At 48.6% G+C, this 23,587-nt stretch overlaps 10 protein-coding genes across 10 annotated transcripts; 5 read left to right on the top strand and 5 right to left on the bottom strand.

Moving 5' to 3' along the window:
* Positions 1-104: 104 nt before the first annotated feature.
* N7500_006007 (uncharacterized protein) lies at positions 105-1,191 on the top strand (the record flags this gene model as incomplete). The annotated part of the gene is made up of 2 exons (XM_056677151.1): positions 105-582; positions 647-1,191. The coding sequence occupies 2 exons, from the start codon at positions 105-107 to the stop codon at positions 1,189-1,191; spliced, it is 1,023 nt and encodes a 340-aa protein (XP_056532151.1).
* An 858-nt stretch (positions 1,192-2,049) lies between these two features.
* On the bottom strand, positions 2,050-4,318 carry N7500_006006 (putative monooxygenase; the record flags this gene model as incomplete). The annotated part of the gene is made up of 8 exons (XM_056677150.1): positions 2,050-2,935; positions 3,019-3,192; positions 3,252-3,320; positions 3,375-3,515; positions 3,574-3,802; positions 3,872-3,997; positions 4,057-4,183; positions 4,235-4,318. The coding sequence occupies 8 exons, from the start codon at positions 4,316-4,318 to the stop codon at positions 2,050-2,052; spliced, it is 1,836 nt and encodes a 611-aa protein (XP_056532150.1).
* Positions 4,319-5,253: 935 nt separating this feature from the next.
* Positions 5,254-6,319, bottom strand: N7500_006005 (fumarylacetoacetate hydrolase family protein; the record flags this gene model as incomplete). The annotated part of the gene is made up of 4 exons (XM_056677149.1): positions 5,254-5,360; positions 5,416-5,785; positions 5,853-5,989; positions 6,043-6,319. 4 exons carry the CDS (start codon positions 6,317-6,319, stop codon positions 5,254-5,256), a joined length of 891 nt encoding a protein of 296 aa, XP_056532149.1.
* A 355-nt stretch (positions 6,320-6,674) lies between these two features.
* Positions 6,675-8,393, top strand: N7500_006004 (Translation elongation/initiation factor/Ribosomal beta-barrel; the record flags this gene model as incomplete). The annotated part of the gene is made up of 5 exons (XM_056677148.1): positions 6,675-6,854; positions 6,908-7,048; positions 7,106-7,362; positions 7,447-8,126; positions 8,188-8,393. The coding sequence occupies 5 exons, from the start codon at positions 6,675-6,677 to the stop codon at positions 8,391-8,393; spliced, it is 1,464 nt and encodes a 487-aa protein (XP_056532148.1).
* Positions 8,394-8,817: 424 nt separating this feature from the next.
* On the top strand, positions 8,818-11,637 carry N7500_006003 (putative translation elongation factor EF-1 subunit; the record flags this gene model as incomplete). Its single annotated transcript, XM_056677147.1, has 5 exons — positions 8,818-9,046; positions 9,141-9,191; positions 9,394-10,134; positions 10,185-10,367; positions 10,430-11,637. The coding sequence occupies 5 exons, from the start codon at positions 8,818-8,820 to the stop codon at positions 11,635-11,637; spliced, it is 2,412 nt and encodes an 803-aa protein (XP_056532147.1).
* A 1,012-nt stretch (positions 11,638-12,649) lies between these two features.
* On the top strand, positions 12,650-14,788 carry bipA (Hsp70 family ATPase KAR2; the record flags this gene model as incomplete). Its single annotated transcript, XM_056677146.1, has 3 exons — positions 12,650-12,831; positions 12,896-13,060; positions 13,114-14,788. 3 exons carry the CDS (start codon positions 12,650-12,652, stop codon positions 14,786-14,788), a joined length of 2,022 nt encoding a protein of 673 aa, XP_056532146.1.
* Positions 14,789-15,144: 356 nt separating this feature from the next.
* Positions 15,145-15,769, bottom strand: N7500_006001 (DUF967 domain protein; the record flags this gene model as incomplete). Its single annotated transcript, XM_056677145.1, has 2 exons — positions 15,145-15,690; positions 15,743-15,769. 2 exons carry the CDS (start codon positions 15,767-15,769, stop codon positions 15,145-15,147), a joined length of 573 nt encoding a protein of 190 aa, XP_056532145.1.
* A 959-nt stretch (positions 15,770-16,728) lies between these two features.
* On the top strand, positions 16,729-17,782 carry N7500_006000 (putative C6 transcription factor; the record flags this gene model as incomplete). The annotated part of the gene is made up of 3 exons (XM_056677144.1): positions 16,729-16,856; positions 16,906-17,366; positions 17,427-17,782. 3 exons carry the CDS (start codon positions 16,729-16,731, stop codon positions 17,780-17,782), a joined length of 945 nt encoding a protein of 314 aa, XP_056532144.1.
* Positions 17,783-17,810: 28 nt separating this feature from the next.
* N7500_005999 (zinc-dependent alcohol dehydrogenase) lies at positions 17,811-19,068 on the bottom strand (the record flags this gene model as incomplete). The annotated part of the gene is made up of 4 exons (XM_056677143.1): positions 17,811-18,295; positions 18,360-18,438; positions 18,492-18,865; positions 18,918-19,068. The coding sequence occupies 4 exons, from the start codon at positions 19,066-19,068 to the stop codon at positions 17,811-17,813; spliced, it is 1,089 nt and encodes a 362-aa protein (XP_056532143.1).
* An 876-nt stretch (positions 19,069-19,944) lies between these two features.
* N7500_005998 (uncharacterized protein) lies at positions 19,945-21,056 on the bottom strand (the record flags this gene model as incomplete). Its single annotated transcript, XM_056677142.1, has 4 exons — positions 19,945-20,196; positions 20,251-20,464; positions 20,545-20,831; positions 20,898-21,056. 4 exons carry the CDS (start codon positions 21,054-21,056, stop codon positions 19,945-19,947), a joined length of 912 nt encoding a protein of 303 aa, XP_056532142.1.
* Positions 21,057-23,587: the final 2,531 nt, after the last annotated feature.

The following is a 23,587-nucleotide window of genomic DNA, read 5'->3' as shown; positions in this document are numbered from 1 at the left end:
CGAGCGGCGCGGTGAAAACAACCCGATCTCATTCTCCCATATCAAAATATAAATGCGCCAAAGGTGTATCTTGATGCCAATATCATTCTAAAATTCGTTCAAAAATGCCTCCTGGTCGCATCCCTCCCGTCTCGAACAACCCCGAGAAAATCCAACTCGAAAGACTCAGTCATGTGTTGTTTTCGCATCCTGATCTAGAGAAATTCAACACATTTGCAGTCGATTTCGGCTTTGAGATCGTTGAAAAGACCGAGTCGGCCATTTGCTATCGTGGTTGGGGTCAAGATACCATTTCCTACGTCGCACTCCCTGGCAATGCCAACGATGAAGGGTTCAAAGGCGCTGCTTTCATCGCCAAAACTGAAGCCGACTTCACAAAAAGTGCCGCTCTCCCAGGAGCATTTCCTACTCAAGACCACAAAAGGCCTGGTGGTGGCAAAATCGTTACTATTCCATCGCCTTCTGGCGCTGCTATCCACGTTATTTGGGGCCAGCAGGATCGACCCAAGCCTCAAGCTCCAGTCAGCTATACCGAGGTTCATAAAGGAGGGTACAATACAACTTTGAAGAAAGAGAGGAAAGGTTCGTTTCTCACTTTACTACAATCAAACGTGTAAATATCAACTAACACGTCTTTGCTTGACAGGAGAATTCCAGCGATTCAAACTCGGACCTGCCATGATACATAAGCTTGGGCACTATGGCTACATGACCAAGATGTTTGACGAGGACATCGACTTTTATACCAGCAATTTCAACTTCGTCCCGTCTGATATTTTGTATGAAGAGATCAATGGGCAAGAGATTGATACTTTGACGTTCATGCATCTTGATCACGGCTCAATTTACACCGACCACCACACACTCTTCCTCAACCGGGTCCCTTCAACTTACCCAGTAAACTACCGTGTCCACCATTGCTCTTTCGAGGTGGAAGACTTTGACACCCAGCTACTTGGACACGAATACCTACTCAGCAAAGGCCACAAGCTGGTATGGGGTGTTGGACGGCACATTCTCGGATCCCAGATCTTCGACTACTGGCAAGATCCTAGTGGGTATAGCATTGAGCACTACGCTGATGGTGACGTGGTGAATGAGAAAAATCCCACAGGGAGATTCCAGAGTGAAGGCGCAGCTTCGATGTACATTTGGGGTCCGATCAGACCCTCCACGGGTGTTGCACAGTGAGAAGTGATGACTTTCTTCAACGGAAAATGAGTTTATGCTGCCTATTTGGTTATGAATTATTTTGATATATTGTTCTGAAGTGACAACATATATACTTTCTTTAGTATACCAATCAGGTACCATTGAGATGTTGCCTTGCCCATATTGGTTCACCAAAAGTTCCTACTATATATTGTCTTGCGTGTAAGAAGCTCATGCGACCACAACAAACTGGCAAATTTTATTGAAGTATATCAGAAAGATGGATGATGTGTAAGATGTCTACATTCGAAAACAAAGAAACAAAATACTTTGGGAATCCAGGGTGAAAGTTGATCGTCGCAAACAAGATGCTGTAGATATTCGATGGCCCGCATATTCACGCTAGCTGCGTTGGGATTTTGCACGTACAACCCTGACTTTCCAAGCTTCCCAGTACAACATAATGCGAAAGAAAGGACTTTGGAATAGCCTCACAAACAACTAGGGTTCCCCATCGACTCACCGAAATATGGGGTAGACAAGTCTTCGCGCTCGGCGGCATAACAAGTTCTCCCGCTGGCCCCCATCGTCGCCACCCAATATCTCGGTCTGGTCTAACTTGATTGGTAATGTTCTATATGGTAACTAACCAGTATTCTACGTTTTTTACCTCCTATTTTCAGTGAAAACATGGTAATGTTGTCCAAAATCATCATGGCATGACATATTTGGGATCTCTAGACGAGTTAACTTGGGCCTACTTGAAAAGGTCTGTTCTCAATACGTTGAAGAAAAAAATGCAATAGAGATAAAGTAAAGCAGAATTTTACAAAATATCCCCTTCTTGAACAAATGAAAGAACCTATACAGGTTCGAAATGCGAAAAGATGCAGATTTTTAGACCCCGAAATAGTCTTTAACATGTTGCAGGTTGCCCTTGAGTCCGCTCAGATCGGATGCAACTGAGTGAATGAAGAAGTCAGGACGCAAGATGATGTACTTTGCCGAAGATGGCACCCGGTTCTGAAGGGCATCTTTGTTGTAGGCAAGGACCGGGGTAATATTGGCTTGTTCCAAAACGTCCGTTGAACAAGTTTTCCATGCTGTCACTCCATTTTTGCTCGCCAGGCCCCCTCCCGTCAAGTTAACGTAGGTAATGTTTTCTGGAGTCAATAAATCGCATGGCATCTTCAACTCTTCAACCGCGGCATCCACCGAGGCAGGTTCAAAGTCCGATACTTTCTTAGCCAACACCAGAACAGCAATGTGAGATCTGTCGTTCAGTAGGATTTCATCAGACAATTGGGGCAGATCTTTCCCTTGCTGCATCCAAACTTGTGCAATCTTCTGCCCACCACCTGCAGCCTGCAAAAAGAAACCATCAGGGCATGTGGTAGAGTTGTAGATCAACTTATCCTTGAACGCTCGACGGGTGCGAATTTTGGCGCCACCTGGTAGCCACCAAAGCAGACGCATACAAAGCCTGTAGATGCTTTCACGCCACCCGAAGCCCATATTTGCAATAGAGCCATTGAGTTTGGTAGATATTGTAGCGGCTTCCCAAGCATGGCGACGTTCCTGACTCCAGCCTTGCAAAACTCGTTCGCGAGACGCACCCGTTACACCGAGACGGATCATCATACATAGTCGCCAGCCAAGGCCTTGAGCATCTCGGATGCCAGTTGCAATGCCCTGGCCACCGAATGGAGGGAAGACGTGCGCCGCGTCACCGATCAGCATGGTTTGGCGGCAGTACCATCGGTTTACAACTTTTGTCGCGAATCTAGATATTATCGAATAATTCAATTAGTAAATTGGGCTTTCGTTGTCAACCCAAAGGCTACCTGGGATGATGTGTAGCCATACCTGAATGGACGGCAGCGGATGACTTTTATGCAGTTCCTTGGGTATGCGACTGTGATTCCGTTCAATTTTGACGAGAACTGAGAACCGGGGAGGTCCATCCAAGGTCCGAACTGGTTCCAAAAGTCTTGCTCGCAATCTTCTGGCTCCTTCTCGTTTCCGATGGAGAATTCGTGTCTAGTAACAGATCAGACATGTCATAATAATCTACACTCGCGTTACAAAAAGATGCTTACCTCCAAAACCGGGCACCTTTAGGGCCAAATCTTCCACTGACTGCTGGTCGATTTGTGTCATTACAGAAGCTTTTATTGATTAGCACAAACAGGAGCAGACTGGCTGTCAACGAATGAACTCACTGGAATCCATTAGGCCAGAATTTGCTGTGCACTTGCTCTGGTGTATATCCTAATTCCCACAGAGGGAAGTCAGGGTGCGTCTTGGGAGTGGGCAGGTCCACCTCGAGGTTGACTGCGATCCAGGTCCCAACATATGGCCAGCTTTGTCTCGGGGTTAGAACTCAGTATCAAGCCTGCGATAAAATATCATCTAACTTACACGGCATCCACTTGTTTGACTCCTTCTGGCTCAAGAAATCGTTTTCTCACAATCCCACGCTTTCCATCGGCCCCTACGAGCCAAGAAGTTCGAATAGACTGAAGTGTGCCGTCTGCAGTGCGATATTCAATGATTGTATGATCTTCGTTCTCTACGCGGCTGAGAACCTCGCAGCCCACACGAAGATCGCAAGCTGGAATAGTCTTGAGGAGTGCTCGAATTTCGCGTTCTGCAGATGTCAGCGAATGATGATACTGAAGCATAAGATCCTGCCGTCAATGAAACACATAAAACTGACCATAGTTTGGTTGAAACTGGGTAATATTCTGTGAGAGAGATTGTTCCGCCCAGTCAGGCCGCAAGTCAAAAGCCATGAACGGACGTTCACGGAAGTTTCCAGCGTGGAAATTCAGCGCACCGATATCTGAGACAGCGATTGGTGTCAGAGGCTTAATTATATTCGCAAGTTATATTCAAACTCACCACTTCCAATTCTTTTGGTCAATCCCTCCCCAATCCCGACCTGGTATGAAATTCGAACCGCATCGCCATTCACGACAATTCCGCGAGGGTCCTCGCAAACTTCTTGATCTTTTTCAAGAACAACAACCTAAGAATAGTAGTTAGCCTCTTTAGCTACACTGGACGTCGATAAACTGACCTTGATTCCCATACGACCCAACAGAGCTCCAAGGACGAGGCCGCTGGGCCCTGCTCCGACAATGAGAACGTCGGTTGTCTCCATTATTGCACTCAGGCAACTGACTAATGAGATAGAGTGAAAAAGAGTTGCTGGAAGAGAAAGACGAATACGTGAGACTACAATGGCATGAGTAATCCAAGGTCATATATGCAAAGAAAGTGAAGCTATGTCGGCATTAAAGCGGAGATAAACATTATAAACAGGGACCTCGGGTGATGAAGACTTCCTCTTACCGAAGCATTCTTATTACAAAACAGATATCGCGCATTACCGCAGAGAACTATACAGGCTCAGTTGTCGCGCAGCCGCTCTACATTTTCCGCATAATGCCGCGCGATATCTAGTTCGGCCGACGGTCCCACATGGAGACCACATCCAGGATTGGGCAATCCATGCAATATTTCAATACAAATTGATGAGTGGGCATCCCGTGTTTCCAGGCCCAGCTCATGCGCTAGTCACTAAGTAAATTGTGGGGGAAATGGTATTTAGGTACTATTGATATATGGCAAACTTGATAAAGGCAGTCCATGGCGAATTTGCGACTGTTCGTTTCGTCAATTTATGAACCTCAAACATATTTCATCTTTTTTCAAATGGTCCCTAGTAGACTTACAATTGAAGAGTCGAGAATTTTGTGATTCTTTCCCTGGATTGTCTGGCGAGGTAGTCCAGGTATAGCGTAACCCTCCCATCCTCAACAAATCAACCTACCTTTCTCTGGATTTTGTCATATTGGACTCCATGGATTTATAGTTAGATTCATACCCAAATCAGGACGAGTGCTCACATACAAATACAGAATCTTACAAGTAAAGCAAATGCTTCCCTGTTAATATTAATGATCCACAGCACCGTATTTTATCACATGAACAAGTCATGCTCAATTTACGATGTAGAGTCAGAAAGGTTATAAAATAACAACATTTGCTTCTTTAGTAGTCTAATCGCGCTGAGCACATGTTGGACCCTGCGACTCAAACAAAGTCAACGCCGTTCCTCAAAGTACCAATCTGCGACACGCTGATGTTCATCTGGGTTCCAGGTCTAATAAACTGAGGAGGTTTGAGGCCATTTCCGACTCCTAGGTAGTGTCAACATCGGGCCTTCATAACCGTAAATCAAAGATATTGACGTACCTCCCGGAGTTCCTGTCATGATAATACTGCCTTTCTGCAAGGTGGTTCCCGTCGATAGATAGGAGACAAGAGCGGCACAATCGAATACCAAGTCGGAAACGAGAGTATCTTGGCGAAGCTCTCCGTCAATCTTAGTCTGTAGGCGCAGCTCACTTGGATCCTTGATAAGATCCCTTCGTACAAGGCAGGGGCCCAAAGGTGCGAATGTATCGAACCCCTTGGAGAATCCCCACTGCGGAACTGGGCCAGCAATAGTGCGGTCGATCTGTAGTCTACGAGACGAGACATCATTTCCCACGGTATAGGCAGCTACGTAACTGAGTGCATCCTCCTTGCTGATATCCTTAGCATCTTTACCTATCACGAGGCACTAAAGATTGTATATATGTAATCAGCAATTGTCATAAATTTTAGAGAGAGCTTTGGAGAAAACTTACCAACTCTCCTTCATAATCTGCCTGCTCATCTTGAGCGATCTTAGGGATCTTCACATTCACGTTGTGGTCAGTGACCGTCGTATTTGGCTTGAAGAAAATAGACGGTGTGGGTGGAGTCGAACGTCCAGTCTCGCGGACTATTTGAGTGGTGAGCCTTGGCTTCTGTGTCACAGGAATATCGCATGCTTACTGTGTGTGAGGTAGTTAAGTCCAACGCAACGCAGGATGGGGATATCTTGCGGAGTCAAAGGGCCGAGGAGCCTCGACACAGTCACAATTTCATCAGTGACACGGGTTTCGCCAGTAGTGTTATAGATATCTGAGCCCGTAATCACTTTGGCTTGCAGCTTGGTTTCTTCTGTAGTATCTCCAAGGTCAAAGTCCGCCGATGGCATTACCGGTTCACCAAGCAATGTGCGCCCATCTGTGGCGATGAATCGGATCAAACGTTCCCAGGCAACAGACATTATTGATCAGAAGAAGTTGACGGAATTGAAGTGAATTGCAGATGTAGTTGGAAACGAGTACCAGGCTAGATTCCAATTTAAGTGAAAGCCACCGGCCCTAAGCGGGATTTCATGAATTTCGCCGCCATTGATCATCTCGGCTGCGAGCGCTGGTTGTGTGTAGTGCTCCTATTTCGACGGCGATGCGGTAAATCTAGTTATCCCGCCAGGCCCACCTGGATATCACCAATTTCCCCAAGCTCTCACCCCACAAAAGTGAAAGTCTAATTCCGGGGCTTATAGATGCCAGGTATGGTTCTCTATATTGAGCGGACATCTTTTTTGAAGTCCCCGTTGACTATCTTCTTTTCACAAAATGGCTGTCCCGCCAGCTGATGCAAATCATTATCAGTCGAAAGATGAAGAGGCTGCCTTCAGTACAATGAACGACCATGTTGAACATGCATCTCCTCCTATGGAGCATTCGAATAAAAAGAATGCACCGACCGTCATAGGTGATGATCCTAACCACCCGGTCAACTGGCCAAAGTACAAGGTAAAATTGCTCATCAGAGCAAACTTGGACTCAAAACTAATTGGTCATTCCAGAGAAATATCAACCTGGGTCTCATCTCATTCCATGCCCTTGTGACCAACTTCGTTGGTGCTGGGATCATTCCCGTCTATGCTACCCTCGCCGAGAAGTTTGGTATCGAGATTCAGGACGTTAGCTACTTGACCTCAATTCATGTTAGTCATTCAACATTCCCGTCAACACCGAGTCACGAGAAGCTAACCAACCCAAAGATTTTGTGTACGGGCCTTACGCCCTTCTTTCTAGTCCCACTATCCACCAGATATGGTCGCCGGCCTGTGTGGCTTATCTCCACGCTGTTCACGGCGGTCTGTAATGTTGGGTGCGCAGAGAGCCAAAGTTACGCACCCATGTTGGTTTGCCGTATCCTAGGTTCTCTCATGCTGGGTGCTCCCATTGCTCTTGGGCCTCCTGTTGTGATGGAAACTTTTGCAGAGCACGAACGTGGTATCGCGTTAGGAACCTGGTCGTAAGTCTTCCCTGAATTCTATCCCTTGACAATCTATTTGCAAATGTTTATGCAGTGTATGGGGTACTGACGCATCATTCTCAGTGTTTTTGTCACGCTTGGCCCTTTGACCGGTCCATTCGTCATGGGATTTGTTGCGGAGCGACTTGGATGGCAGTGGATCTATTGGATCTTTACCCTCATAAGTGGCGCGCAATTTCTCTTATACTTCTTATTCAGCCCCGAGACGAGATATATCCGGCAGGAGAAGACAACCAGCAAGTCGGGCTTCATGAACTTGATCACATTCTCGCGAATTGATCCCACACCTTTCTTCATATCCGAAGTTATTCGGCCCTTCTCAATGGGGAAGCAAATGACCGTGCTGCTGCCCGTGCTTTCACACAGTATGATCTTCTGTCTCTCAGCTGCAATGCTGACTGTAGAGATCCCTCAACTGTTTGCCACTCGCTTTGAGCTTGGCCCCGAGCAAACCGGTATCCAGTTCCTGGGTATCATCGTTGGCACCATCCTTGGTGAGTTGTTCAACGCTGTGGTCCTCAGCTTGATGAACAGAAAAACAGCGGAAAAGCAACGGCATGCCGTGAATCCCAAGAATTACCTCGTTGCAAGTTACTTGGGTTTTGTCTCCATGATTGTTGGGTTGGTTGTCTTCTGTGTCCTATTAGGAAACACACTGCCCATGCACTACAAGGTATCTCCGATCATTGGCATTGGTATTGCAGGATTCGGGAACCAATTGGTTTCCAACTTTTTGATTAACTGTAAGTTTGTGTGAGGTTATCTTGGTTGCTGAAACGGGAGCTAACAATTCAACTCCTTCAGATATCATGCACGTTCATTCGAATAACGCCGCCACTGCGTCAATTTTCTTGGGCTTCATTCGCCAGACATGGTGTTTCATCGGACCTTTCTGGTTCCCTGCCATGTTTGAAACTGTGGGGATTACAAATTGTGCTGGGCTTCTGTCTGCGCTGGTGGTCATAAGTGTCCTGCCTGTTATCTGGCTGCACTGGAGATCACAAAGCTAGAGGGTGATTTGTACAAGGAGCTAGATAGTGGAAGATGAATATGCAAATGGATATGCTATTCTGGGCTTCAAGTATTTGGCATCAAGGTTGTGATTTCTGTCAAATCTATGCTGTTTTCAAGTTGGAAATCAGCTCTCGGGCCAATTGAAGGCATGCGTTGGATGAAAGACAGCGTAATTTACCAGTAGACCGTGATAAAAGCCACGGTTCCTGTTTAGAGCCTAAGGGGGGCCATATTTGTTGTACTCTCCTCACCTATTGTTCCAAGGAAGGTTGTAGTTGACAGGATGACAATGTGATATTCGAAATGAGTAGGCGGTGGAAAAGGCGGTCGGCTCAATGAGCAATGCTCGGCCTACGTAAATAACTGGTTCGTCCAGGGTCTCTCCGTCACCTACCCCTCGCTCATCGCCCTGACGCCGTAATGTCTCGACACCGTATTAAGGATGTCGATTATGACGATGATGATCTCTATGATGATGATGATGCGCTAGAAGATCCTGAGGAACAGGAGTTTCTGCAACAGTGTACTACCGCTGTTTTGCAACAGCTCGGTGCGGGGCAACCGTCAGTGACCGCCACGAAACAAGAAGTTGAAGACGCGCTATGGCACTACTACAATGACATCGAGAAGTCAGTCAACTATTTGAGGGGTATGTTCAATTTGCACAGATACGCCACACCGCATGGCATTCGTGGAATTTCGTGTTTGTTGTGAAATTCAGCTAACCGAAGTTCTACGTGCAGGTAAAAGAGAGAAGGAAGCCACGAAGCCTCAGAAATCGAAGATTCAACCAGGTAAGCAGTGTTTATGGGAGAATTGTTGTCCTAAAGTGTCGCTGGGCTCGGGGTCTGGGGCACAAGATATTCTGCTCGCCCAGATCATGGGTGCTGCGGTTGCTTGCAAATGAAAATGTGTGTACACTTGGTACAATCCATCCGATGTAATTTCTAGAGGCTCGAAACTGATGCTATTGAAGATTGAACAACGTTCTAACAGGTCTTCCAGTGCCAGCATATCCCGCTCCTCCTTCTACGGCACACTTCTCGGCTGCCGATTTCTTTCGCGATTGTCCCTGGCTCAACGTCCCGTCTCATCGGAAAGCGGATATCCTGATTGAGCCACTCTACCCACGTTTGGGGCTGTTAGGCGGTGCACCGGAGAGTGGTGGAAAACTTTCCAAATTGGCCGCCCTCGCTGCAGCCCGGAAGAAGAAAGAGGGCGAGAAAGTACCGTCTCTACCGGAGGCTTCGACTCCATCAACTCCCAAATGCGAGCAACCAAAAACATCCTCGCTTGATCAAACGGGCACTTCACGCTCCCTTCGTGACAGACTTGCGGCTAGCGGGAGGTCTACACCAAAAGCTTCAGAGGGTACTGGGTCTTTGCGCCGCTTGGCCAACCCAAGCTCCTCCTCGCATCCGACACTGAAGCAGCCCACATCTGAGGTTAGAAAGCCATCAGTGTCTGAGGTTTCTGAATCGATGCAAAAGGTTGTGCTTGAAGCGAAAGAAGAACCAGAACCCGAGCAAACAGTGCCTACCATTCGAGCCTCGCCCTCGACATTTGCCAGCACTATCGTCGGCTCGGCAACGGGCCCGACAGCGGCTGAGCCCAGCCACTTACACTCCAACAGCTCAGACCTGCTGAGGATCTATGGACAGGATCATGCTGAACCTTTTGACTTTGCAGCACCGAGCCCCGACGATGTCGTTCTCAACGCACAAAACACAGCGAAAGGTTTGGCGATCCGCAGGAAGGTTTAAAGGCAATTGCCTAATAATATGTAGGTATGAAGTCGAAATCAGCCGCATCGAAATCGGCAACGGTGAAGAAAGGCCAGTCTGATCTGGCAGGTGGTATGAAAGATTTGTCAGTAGAAGACAAAGTGAGCGTGAAGAGCAAGAATCTTGATGTATTGTCGGAGTACAAGAAGTCCACCCGCAAGCGATCAGCAAACTTTGTGGTTATTGGTGAGTCGATCTCCTCCCGCGAGAAGATGCGATGCGGACCTTGACTGACACATAAAACATAGGTCATGTTGATGCTGGAAAGAGCACTCTCATGGGACGGTTGTTAGCAGATCAAGGTGCCATCGACCAAAGGACTCTCGATAGGTATCGGCGAGAGGCCGAGAAGATTGGCAAGGGCTCATTCGCGCTAGCCTGGGTCCTCGACCAAGGATCGGAGGAAAGAGCACGAGGCGTGACGATAGATATCGCCACCAATAAATTCGAGACCGACAAGACAGCCTTTACGATTGTTGATGCACCAGGTCACCGTGACTTTGTCCCGAACATGATTGCTGGTGCCAGTCAGGCAGACTTTGCTGTTCTGGTCATTGATTCCAGTGTAGGTAATTTTGAGTCAGGGTTGAAGGGCCAGACAAAGGAGCACGCTCTTCTGGTTCGCAGCATGGGTGTTCAAAAAATTGTGGTGGCTGTGAACAAGATGGATACAGTACAATGGGATCATGAACGGTTCGAGGAAATTGAGCAGCAGATATCTGCATTCTTAACAACTGCTGGCTTCCAGGACACCAATATTTCGTTTGTGCCGTGCTCAGGAGTTTTGGGTGACAACATTTCTCGGCAGACCGACGATCCTCGTGCATCCTGGTACACTGGTCGTACATTGATTGAAGAACTTGAAACCTCGGAGCCATATACCCATGCCCTTGAAAAACCATTGCGTATGACGATTGGCGATGTCTTCCGAGGTGGTGTGCAGAATCCACTTTCCATCTCTGGCCGGATCGACGCAGGTAGCTTGCAGATAGGCGACCAAATCCTGACCATGCCCAGTGGTGAAACAGCAACGGTGCGCAGTCTGGAGGTGGACAACGAACCATGTGACTGGGCGGTAGCAGGTCAAAATGTTGTTTTGCACATCGCCAATATTGACCCTATTCACCTCCGTTCCGGTGATGTTGTCTGCCGTCCTTCGTCTCCCATTCCTACCATCACTTCTTTCACCGCCAAGATTCTGGCCTTTGAACACCTGATGCCTATGCAGGTGGATGTGCACCGTGGACGTCTACATGTGCCAGGTCGCATCAGCAAGCTGGTTGCCTCTCTAGACAAAGCGTCAGGGGTAGCTATCAAGAAACGCCCTAAAGTCGTGGGTCCAGGCGTGGTAGTGCGTGTTGTTGTGGAAATGGACCAAGCTGTTCCTCTGGAGGCACCGACCAGGATTGTCCTGCGCGCCGGAGGCTCAACAGTGGCTGCTGGTTTATTAGAATGAGCTTTGTCAATTCAAAATCATCTCATTGGTAATTTGCCTTGATTTTTTGTTAATCGCAAGTTATGTATCTTGCTTCCTCAGCCGTCCCGTTATAAACTATATATATCTTTCCCTCTCACGCATAAATAATACTTCATTCACTGAGCTCAGCAGTCAGTGCTCGCTAAATATGATTTCACATATTATTTGAGATAGAATTCTAACATCAATGATTGAATAAGTTTTTGAATTGTGTGAGAGTACGGAGTACTCCGTAGTGCTATTAGAGTTAAACTCATAAGCTGTACACTAAATGGCACAGGGCACGGTGCCCTGTGCCACGCCCTACCCGGAGATCCCCCAAATCTACTCCGTACTTTGTAAGTCCTCAGTATACCCGTGCTGGATCGAGATGCCACTTGTCATGATCCGTCAACTTAGGCTGTTTCAAGATATGAGCGGGATGTAGCAACACGTGGTCAATAACCAAGACATGAGTCAACCGGGTAAACTTTAGACGGAGTAGATCGCGAGAGCCTGAAGGGGGCGAACACTTGGCCCCTTCTAGCAAGTTCGATCATTTGGCAGTCGTTGATTGGTGGAAGCCCTGAGTAGTCCGTGGATATACCCCTGCCACTAGGCTATTTTGGGGAGCAACTTCCTGGTGAAGAAGGCGGTGTGGCTGCAGGGTGATTTCTGAGTCAGCCATTATCAGACAGATGCCAGCCAATCAGCGCACGAGAAGTGACCTGAACTGGGAAAAGGCCAGCATGGCCGCTGGGCCGCATCCGTGTACAAGAAGTCCTCTCTCTTCGATTCTTCTCCAATCCATTCTCCCATTTCCTCACTTCGCCCCGGGTCCCTTTCCCGCACATCGTCGACTAACATAAGGGTTCATAGAGTCGAACACGTCTTGTGTTTACTCGTCCGCGCAGCTGTTTAGATCGGCACGCGCGAAGCTTTCATAACAAGAGCTTCTCTGGCTTTGTGTTAAAAAAAGGAGTTCGATCCACTTATACATACACCTTTCACAATGGCTCGCCTATCCGCACGCGATGGCGCGTCCAAGCCTTTCGCCTGGACTACCATCTTCTACCTCCTTTTCGTCCTCGTCGCGCCTCTGGCGTTCTTTGGAAACACTGCCAATGCCCAGGAGGACAACTCCCCAGAGAGCTATGGCAATGTTATTGGTATTGATCTGGGAACCACTTACTCGTACGTTTTCTTAGTTTGAGACCCATTCATGTTTTATGGGACAGGTTGCTGACTTGGAATACAGTTGTGTTGGTGTGATGCAGAACGGCAAGGTCGAGATTCTTGTCAACGACCAAGGAAACCGTATTACCCCGTCTTACGTTGCCTTCACCGATGAGGAGCGCCTTGTTGGTGACGCCGCCAAGAACCAGTACGCCGCTAACCCCGAGCGCACCATCTTCGATATTAAGTAAGCTTCTACTACACCTATCACCGCAAGAATCCAGCACTAACGCACCGCAGGCGTATGATCGGCCGCAAGTTTGATGACAAGGATATCCAGAAGGACATCAAGAACTACCCCTTCAAGGTCGTCAAGAAGGATGGCAAGCCCCAAGTCAAGGTCGACGTTAACCAGTCCGCCAAGACCTTCACCCCCGAGGAGATTTCCGCCATGATCCTCGGTAAGATGAAGGAGATTGCCGAGAGCTTCTTGGGCAAGACTGTCACCCACGCCGTTGTTACCGTTCCCGCCTACTTCAATGACGCCCAGCGCCAGGCCACCAAGGATGCCGGTACCATCGCCGGTCTCAATGTCCTCCGCGTTGTCAACGAGCCTACCGCCGCCGCTATCGCCTACGGTCTTGATAAGACTGGTGATGAGCGCCAGGTCATTGTTTACGATCTCGGTGGTGGTACCTTCGATGTGTCTCTTCTGTCTATCGACAACGGTGTCTTCGAGGTTCTGGCTACCGCTGGTGACACTCACCTTGGTGGTGAGGATTTCGACCACCGTGTCATGGAGTACTTCGTCAAGCAGTACAACAAGAAGAACAACACCGATGTCAAGAAGGATCTCAAGGCTATGGGTAAATTGAAGCGCGAGGTTGAGAAGGCCAAGCGTACTCTTTCTTCTCAGATGTCTACCCGCATTGAAATCGAGGCTTTCCACAATGGCGAGGATTTCTCCGAGACCCTGACCCGCGCCAAGTTCGAGGAGATCAACATGGATCTGTTCAAGAAGACCCTCAAGCCTGTTGAGCAGGTTCTGAAGGACGCTAAGGTCAAGAAGTCCGAGGTTGATGATATCGTTCTTGTTGGTGGTTCTACCCGTATCCCTAAGGTCCAGGCTCTTCTCGAGGAGTTCTTCGCTGGAAAGAAGGCTAGCAAGGGTATCAACCCTGATGAGGCCGTTGCCTTCGGTGCCGCCGTTCAGGGTGGTATTCTTTCCGGTGATGACTCCATGGTCGATATGGTTCTTATGGATGTCAACCCTCTTACTCTCGGTATCGAGACCACTGGCGGTGTGATGACCAAGCTTATTCCCCGCAACACTGTTATCCCTACCCGCAAGTCGCAGATTTTCTCGACCGCCGCTGATAACCAGCCTACCGTCCTGATCCAGGTGTTTGAGGGTGAGCGCTCGATGACCAAGGATAACAACATGCTCGGCAAGTTCGAGTTGACCAACATTCCCCCCGCGCCCCGTGGCGTTCCCCAGATCGAGGTCGCCTTCGACCTCGATGCCAATGGAATCCTCAAGGTCAGCGCCTCCGATAAGGGCACTGGCAAGGCTGAGTCCATCACCATCACCAACGACAAGGGTCGTCTATCCCAGGAGGAGATCGACCGCATGGTCCAGGAGGCCGAGCAGTATGCTGAGGAGGATAAGGCCATCAAGGGCAAGATTGAGGCCCGTAACGGCCTCGAGAACTACGCCTTCAGCCTGAAGAACCAGGTCAACGATGAGAATGGTCTGGGTGGCCAGATCGACGAGGATGACAAGCAGTCTATCCTCGATGCCGTGAAGGAGGTCAACGACTGGCTCGAGGACAACGCCGCCACCGCGACCATGGAGGACTTCGAGGAGCAGAAGGAGCAGCTTTCCGGTGTTGCTTACCCCATCACCAGCAAGCTCTACGGCTCTGCTTCTCCTCCCGAGGACGATGACGAGCCCCTTGACCACGACGAACTGTAAAATTATCTTTGAGGCATTATTCATGGAGTTCCATTTTTTTTCTCTTGCTTGAGTCACCTTTGTGTTTAAATCTACACGGGACACTATTTGTGTCCCATCCAACCTTTAGGCCCGGTTGAACGCCGGCTAAGAATACAATACAATGATACCTTGCATTTTGTATTGAAGAAGCATTCTGTCGTAGTATTTGGCAAGTCGTACTAGATCTTTCATCGAATCAAATACTGTTCGCCAGCATACCTTGGTAATCTTGGTGTGGAATTCTTATCTTCAAAAGTACCATGTGTCGCACGTATGTACTAAAGGTTCCAATGTCCATTTTCACACGTTCTTCTAGTGTGCACTAAATACGACATCTATTTTACTTGTTGGGCCACAAATGCCTGAATAGTCTCCGCGACAACCTGATGATCATCCTCCTGCTTCAACCCACTAACAACAACCACACCAATAATCCCATCAACACCATGCACGCGAATCGGATACCCACCGCCATGGATAGCATACTCATCCGCAACAGCACCCCCGGTGACACTCGGAACAGCATACTTTTTAACAAAAGCAGCCTCGACCTGATCCCCTGAGGCACCAGCTGCAAGCCCACTAATGGTCTTCTGTCTCATAGCCCAGCTCGAGATACCCCAGCGGAGCACGGTATTGCGCTTCCGTCGCACCCAGTTCTCGTTGTCCGGGATCGTGCCGCTCTCCGTCACAGACTGAAACACTACGTGGAGCGGGACTCCGCCGGCGAGTGCAATGGAAATCAGGGCGGGTTTGCGCTGCCCGTTCGGGAGGCGAAGGATTCGGTCCCTCAGTGCATTTCCTAGCTGCCAAGCAGTTTCTGCTGTGAACTTGTGGAATATTTGGTCTGTGCTTGTTTCTTGCGCGATCAGGACTTGCGGCTGTTTCTTGATTAGCTTATGGGCTCCAGCTTGTTACAAAGGAGAGTCTCACGTCCGTGCTGGGTGCTGATAGAGCCATGATATATGACCTGTAGTTTGCTAAGGTAAATGAAGAAAAGTTGAGGTTTGAGGGAATCAAATGGTATTTCTACAACATAGTGGGGGATGGTAAGGGTGGACCTTCCTCTTCTCATATCGGTGACGTCGCCGAACTCTAGACTGTTCATGTTTCGACCATCACTTCTATGCGTTCGATCTAGATCCTCACGATGTTCTGAGGTATGTACATCGGCAAGCCTGCCGAAGAATACCCCTCCTTGATAAAATACACCCTCTCCGCATTCCAATGTGCATCTTCAACACACTGTCAAGAACTTAGGTCCCCATGCCCCCAAACGAGCTTGTGATACCTGTATCTCCCGCAAAGTGAAATGCAGCGGCTCCTGGCCCTGCGATACTTGTCGCGGTGCAGTCAAGCGGGTGCGCTGTACGTACCTGAGGCCTGCACAGAGGAGGGGCCCGAAATCCCGACGAGCAGTCAGCAATCGAGAAGCCGACCTCCCGGACATTCAATCTATAGGGAACCCACAAAATGATCAGGAAAATACATATAATCACAACGCCAGCGATGAGGCCGTGTATCCATCTACCACAGCCTGCAGTTCCCAGCGCATTTCGAAAACTATTCTTGCGTCGGTGATCCGTCTGTATCAGCAATGTTCATACGGAGTTTGGCCTGTAATTAATGCAGAGGTCCTTGTGCAAAGGCTCGAGGATATATATCCGGAAAGGCTTGACTGCAATGCTGGGAATACTTCATGTCTCATCCTGGCTCTCTGTGCTGCGACGATGGCTCAGTTGCATCTTGATCCCTTGGCGGATGGATGCCGGACAGTCGATAGTGCCACAATGGCTCAGAGTTGTTTACGAATGCGGGCATGTTGCAATATTCATGGAGGAAGTCTGGATCTAAGAAGCGTTCTGGTGTCTTTCTTTTTGCATGTGTACCACGCCAAGGTCAATCAACGAAATTCGGCAATGATGTTTATCCACGAGGCTATGGCCGGAGCTCATATATTGCGACTGAATGAACAGTCCTCACGCAAGGAATATGAGTTGATTACAAATACGGCCTTGATTTTTCCTTTGCTTTGGGTATCAGAGAGGTAGGCTGGAAACTACGAACTCGCAGAGTAACTTACTAACTTTCCACAGAGGCTACTCACTGCACTTGGGTCTCTCCCCTTCATATATTGACACACCTGAATTAATACACTTGGAAACAAACACGAATTTCGATATTCATGCCCAAGGGTTAATAGAACTCATCAAGCTCTTTATTGCATTTGATCAAATCTCCATACGGCGTAACTCGCGTCTTGGGATCACCACGGCTACATATTTAACCGACACCGAAGCGAAGCTTGCTTCGCTATGCTTCAGTATGGTCAATTACGTTTCAACCCGAACGGCAGACTATCACATCACGCGGGAGTGGATGAGGACCATTCTTTGGCAGGAAGCACTGACTATGGGCCTGTTGTCATCGTCAGCATCTACATCCGTCCTGGAGTTTGAATTTCCAGCGCAAATTGGCCGTGCCTTATTGCAGGCCCTGCGGGGATTCAGTGAAACGGATTTGCTCCCATTGGGACGAGATCAGGCTAGTAGCTTTGGTAGAAAGGAAACCCACAACATGGCTAACATCCTTTTGTAGTTACTGAAATGCTTCGAAGTTGTCAACTCACTCGCGGACACGGTCCTTTTATCCCCACACAGAATAAACTCGCGGTTCGAATTAGGACCACAAGACTTTCTGCATGCATTGTACCAGAAGATCGTCCCCTTCCTCGAACAGGATACTATGCTAAAGTCAATCCTTCGTGGTAAAACTGCTGAAGCCCTAGTCACGGCCCCGGCCCGACTACTGACGATTGGGGAGGAAGATGCGGGCTTGTACTCGGGCGAACATGGACCGGCTGAGCAGGCTCATATGACCGGATTCACAACAAACGGCGAGCATGATGAACAAAATGAATTGACGCTAGATTTCTTGGATTGGCTACAACAATCGGATCTTCAGATAATCTGATATCAAAATTGATGACAGTTTGACCAAATTATTCTGTGATCTGAAGGACAATCCGACCCGAGATATCACCCTTCTCCATCTCCTCATAAATCTGAGCCAAATCCTTGAACGGTCGCACCTTGACCACAGGATTGACAATACCACGTCGTACTAGATCAACAGCCTCCATGCATTCCTTCAGCGAGCCCACCAGATTGCCGGTGATCTTGAGGCCTTTGATCACAATAGTACAGATGGGAGTCTCCAAGCTCGGTCTTCCCGGGGGAATACCAACGCAACTCAAAGTACCACCAACCCGCAGCATATCGCAGGCATGTGCGAATGCCTTTGCACTACCAGCTGTCACTACAGCAGCATGTGCACCCAAGCCAGTAATCTCTTGCACCCTCTTGATGGGGTCTTCGGAGGCAAAATCAATAAATTCCTGCGCGCCGAGGCCTCTGACAAAGTCTCCCTTACCGGGACCAGTGTCGACGCCAATTACTAGAGCCCCCTGAGCTCTTGCATATTGAACTGGACAATTTTAGTCGGCTGTAAATCCAGATCCCAGATTGCTCACAAGAAAGAGAAAACATACCAGCCAAATGTCCGAGGCCACCTCCGGCCCCAACCACCACCAACCAATTCCCAGGACGAACATTCGCGTTCAGCACGGCCTATTCGAGTGTTCATTAAGCCCGAACCGCACAAGAAAAAGTACCCAACCCACCTTATAAGCAGTCAACCCTGCACAAAGCACCGGCCCCATAACCTTTGGATCAACATCATCAGGCAAAATCGTCAAGTAATCCGCATCGAGCGCAATATACTGTTGGAAAGAGCCATCTTCATGGTGGAGATGGTTCGTACTCGCAACGCAGTATTGCTCTGTCCCCGCAAGACAGAATTCGCAGCGTCGACAGATGCGGCTCGCGAACCGGATCCCAACCAGCCCACCGACTTTCAGACCCGCAGCGTGCGTGATATCCGGTCCAAGCGCAACCACTCGGCCGATACCTTCATGGCCGCCCACGTGTGGCAGCTTGATCTTTGTAATCGGGTTGCCGTCTGGTCCGGCTGCGGTGCCGGCTTTAGTGTGAAGGTCTGTCGGTGTGTTAACCTGGGCCTTATTCAGATAACATCCTGGCGCACCTACCGCTCTGGCAGACGCCGCTGTAGAGCACTTTGGCCAGGACTTCGTTGCGTCCCGGGACTGGCACAGGGTAGTCTGTTTTGAACTCGACTTGGCCGCCCAGTGAACGGACAAGAGCGACTGTTTGGGTCTGTGGAATGCTGAGGGAGTTCATTGTTGTTGGGATATCAGCTTGCGGAAGAAAGATTGGATTGACTCTGAAGTGTGCATTGACGAGACAGGACTCTGGCTATTGAACAAGCGGCATGACTATATTTATATCCAAAATTCCAGCTTGTACTGTAGTATTGAGAATCGATCGTGGGATGTCGTGTCATCAATAAACCACGCCAATACTCCGAGAGCACATCAAGTGATGCGTGGAATGTACATCCTCGAGCGGGGAAAGCTGTTCTGCCTTGTTACTTTTCTCTCCAATTCAGGACAAACACCAAATATAGCTGGTAAATAAGGTGATATTCTCGTGAGAGATGTGGAACTAGACCGTGTGGCCCCCAGGCAGCCTGTGTGTAGATGCGTATATCGAGACATATTCGGATAAATAGAGAGTTTCCAATCTAGGCACTCCTCACTATTGGTAGTTCGACCAGGAAAAGAACTTCATAGATTTGGTACTGCATGAAGTCCTGCTAATTCTCCGAGTCAATTCTCCGGTGGGGGGTTGGGTGCATTGCTGATCCCACATAAGGATGTCTACAAATAGAAAAGACGAGAATCTGTTCCATTCACTATCGGGCCTAGGTGAGCATTTCTTCTTCTTTTTTTTTTCTTTCTCTTTTCTTGAAACTTGACGCTTCAAATCGCTATTCACAGGCAAATCGGGGTATGTACAATCGCAATAATTTCAGTCCATGTCCGAGTACGCCATAACCTCACCCCAAACGCCGAGGTCAAGAAACCAGACTCAAATCCCCGAACACCATCCCCAACATATGTACAACGCGAAGCTGGAAGCCCTGGCTTCAAGACACCAATCGTAATTCAGATAGTCATGCGCCCTCAGAGGAATATCGGATATTTCGTTAACATTTTAAACATCGTCCAGGTGTACTGCACGGGCGTAAGAACCCTTCGTGGGGGTCAAAGGTGAAAGATGTGAATCTCCATTCTCCAGATCCCGGTGCACCCTGTTGGCATGAGGGCTGGAGTGGGGGTCAGTAAGCGGAGTGACGAATAACTCGCCGTTCTTCTTGCGCATCCAGTGTACACGCAAGTGATCGAGGGCGGTTTTGAAATCGTCGAGAATGACTGTGTCGCAGAGGCATTTAAAGATGAAGGATAGCTGGGGTGGTTAGTGATGTGGGGAGATGGAAAACAGGTGGGAGATGTGACTTACTTTCCAGAACGGCTCGACACCTGTTGGAAGGAGGCTGGAAAATACATTCAGCACGCTGCAGGTGTCGACAATCATGAAGATAATTGAGAGGCACATTGCCGCTAGCATAATTCCGAAGCGTGGGCTGACTACCACTAGCTCCCATAATCCGAAGTTGTATTCGCGCTTGATTGTCCAGAACAGGCTGGCGGTGGTGAAGACCCACCATGGGTCACTGTTGACGGAGGATGTTAGGGCCAAGGTGGTTCAAAGATCAAAGAGGACTGAGGTTTGAGCGGAAAGGGAATGACGAACCGAAACAATGGCTCCATTGGCCGAGTCGTCAGAAAAATCTTATTGATATTGTTGAAGTATGTGAAGTTGGCATAGATCTCCAGACCCCAATAGGGCCAACAGAGAATAACCGTGGTTATGTAGATGAGGGAGACCTTTCGCGAGAGGAATGGGCGGTTCTTCATCCAGGCGATCACATTATGTAGAGCCCAGGAAATGTTCAGACCGATCGCGGTTACGGATAGATACCAGCCGTAGACGGGCTCATGGGGGAAGATGAAAGTACCATGGGCCATACCCAGAATGAGCTACATACAATCCAGAGATTAGCCATTGGTTGGACTCATGCATGGGCCTTTTTCACTTCCACCTACCTCGGCGAAGATCAGCTTATGCAAGAGAATATGGGACTTCATATTGGCCAGAGTGATAGCAGCCATAATGAGTAGACTTCCGACCATCAGGCCCTGACCCCAAGCTTCGAGGATCAAGGCATCGGCCTCAGTGGGCTTCGAGATATGATCGGTGGCCATTGTCGAGTGTATTCATGTCAAGCGTGGGTTGCTTAGGGGTATTTTGGGGGAGTCAACAAGGATCAAGCTGAGATGAGGGTTTGAGAGAGTAGAGGAAAAGGGCAACTTTCATGGAGCCATGTCATCCAAAGAGCTTTCATCCAAACGCAACATTAGGGTTTCAAGTCTCCAGAGGAGATGAAAATCATTTATAACGCACATTGGTACGGCAATTTAGACCGTAAGATGATCAGGCTAAAATCCTGTCCAAAGTAATTTGCGCCACTGGCCTACGACAGGGGTATAGGGGAGGCAATTATGGGGATACCTACTCCATAGACCGTCAAAACATTTCTCTTCCAATGCCCATTGGTCCCTCCAACCATCCCTATTCATCCCCAGACGGGTTTATCCGTATATGACTCGGGATGTCCGTGCCTGCGGAGAAAGGCGCTTGGGGAGATGGGGAGAGCTACTGCACGGGCACTGCACGGTCACCGGGGAATTTTGTTTTTTTTTTGTTTTTATTTTTTTTTTCTATCAAAGAGCAAATGGGTTAATACTGAAAGGACCATTGAGTTAACGATAGCAATAAAAGAACAGGAACATCAACATGGAGGGAGAACAGAGAACACTAAAAACTCTATAACGTTCAGGCCTTCGTATTCCCGCTATTTCTCCGTCTCTCGACTCCTGACTAGAGAGTCATTCGAACCGAGCTTTTAGTCGGGAATTGTTTCACATTTCTCTGGAAATTGATCCTCCACAGTACCTCCACAGGTTCATGTGGGATACCTGCCGTGAAGTCCGATATAGAACTCTCCGGCGTTTGGAGAGTTCCTCTCTGACAACATCCCCGAGGACTCCATATGTTGGAATATAACCTTGCAAATATTCGAGCGCTATCTCATATAATGCGATCGCATGGGTATAAACCCGAGTGGGACGGGAAGCCTAAGCAACCTTTTTCACCACGTCAAAGATCCCACACCCGTTGAGTGGCTCTCCCTTTCATTTCGACGTCGGCGCTATCCTAGCCATCAACACTGGGAATCCAGGTTTGGTAGTCCTAATCTAGCCACTTGCTAATGCGCCTAGACTAATCATACGAGACAGCGTAGGCCAAGATATAACCGTCTAACCGTCACACCTAGCGCGAAAAAATCATTGGAAATAGGCAACCAACCCCGGATCTCCTCGACATCTCAGCCGAACACACCGGGGTAAATCATGTTGATACCCTAATTCCCCTGCCGTTACCCGTACGCTGGGCTTATACGCGTTTGATATACGAGAAAAGCCTGCAATCTTAAAACACGTTCGGGGCCCTGGGCCGGCTCGGGTGAAAGGAGCTACATTAGGTCTTTCCCTCTATCTCCCCTTTTCTCTCCCCCCCGTACGTGCCACCCTATATAGTGGAATCTAGTCTTTCGCTCCGCCTATCTTTGTTCCAAATCCCCTAGAAGATTCTATAACGACAAGAAAAAGAAAATACAGATCGGGGGAGCTCACACTGGCATTTTCCCGGTGAAAAGAAAGGTTCATACGATATCACTGACAAGGTACAAAAGAAATATAGGTTTGGAGCAATTTGAAAACCGTAGGATGATCTGTTCAGCCAACACCATCCTGGTTGCCACCCCTATTCATGAAAATGACCGTAGCCAATTTCCGGGGCAGTTTGGAGACTTTCTTCCCGACAGCGATACACCCCCGACCATTACTCTTCAATGCGGAGCCTGACTTCTCGCGGTGATGCGTGGCATAGTCAAATACCACGTTGACTGGTCAAGGGAGTACTAAAGGCGACGTTGCTCTTCCTCCTGATAGCGAATGTCGATATGGTACACCATAGGGTCGTTCTGTCGATGGCCATTGATGTTAGCGGGATGGCGGAGTTCAGACCTACGAACCAAGTATACCATGACGGATAGAAGACCAAGTCACGAACAATGCTATATACACAGGTTTGCAGCTCGATATCCCAAACGGCTCATATTCTCCATAAAACATGTCAAAAAGATGGGAACGTCACAGTGCCGCACAGCCGAGGAAACTGCGACTGATCGTCACGCTGGTTGTTCAGCCCGAGCCTTCAATGTAGGCAACTGTGGTATCTTGATCGATGGCAGTTGCACTACGATGTATACCGTCCTGTTAGTTCCCGTGCCGGCGCTGATCACTTTGGAACATCTCTCTTGTTTCGCGCATACCACGATTTATCAATCAGTTCGGTGGCTCTGTATGTGGAGCAATGACGACGACCAAGGCTATTGATTCACAGTCCCACCAGCTCTGAAGCAAATTGAAGCTGGTGGCCAACCTGGTTGGGCAATGGCTTCATCGCAACCCACTTGGCCCCGCTGGTGGAATACCCGTAGAAGAGCAATGATCTTCAGGGCTGCATTCTACCGAGGATTTATTCTTGGATTATTTGAAGGAATTTCTACCATTTTCAGGTCTCAATTCATTCCTTATTGACCCCATCGTCTGTCTCCGTTTTGGAATTTACCTTCATTGGGCTATAGAGTACACTCCTTTCACGTCGTTCT

The sequence above is a fragment of the Penicillium coprophilum genome (genome assembly GCF_028826855.1).
Source record: "Penicillium coprophilum strain IBT 35676 chromosome Unknown utg000004l_segment0_segment0, whole genome shotgun sequence".
NCBI lineage: Eukaryota > Fungi > Ascomycota > Eurotiomycetes > Eurotiales > Aspergillaceae > Penicillium > Penicillium coprophilum.
This window is presented reverse-complemented; position numbering and strand designations above follow the sequence as displayed.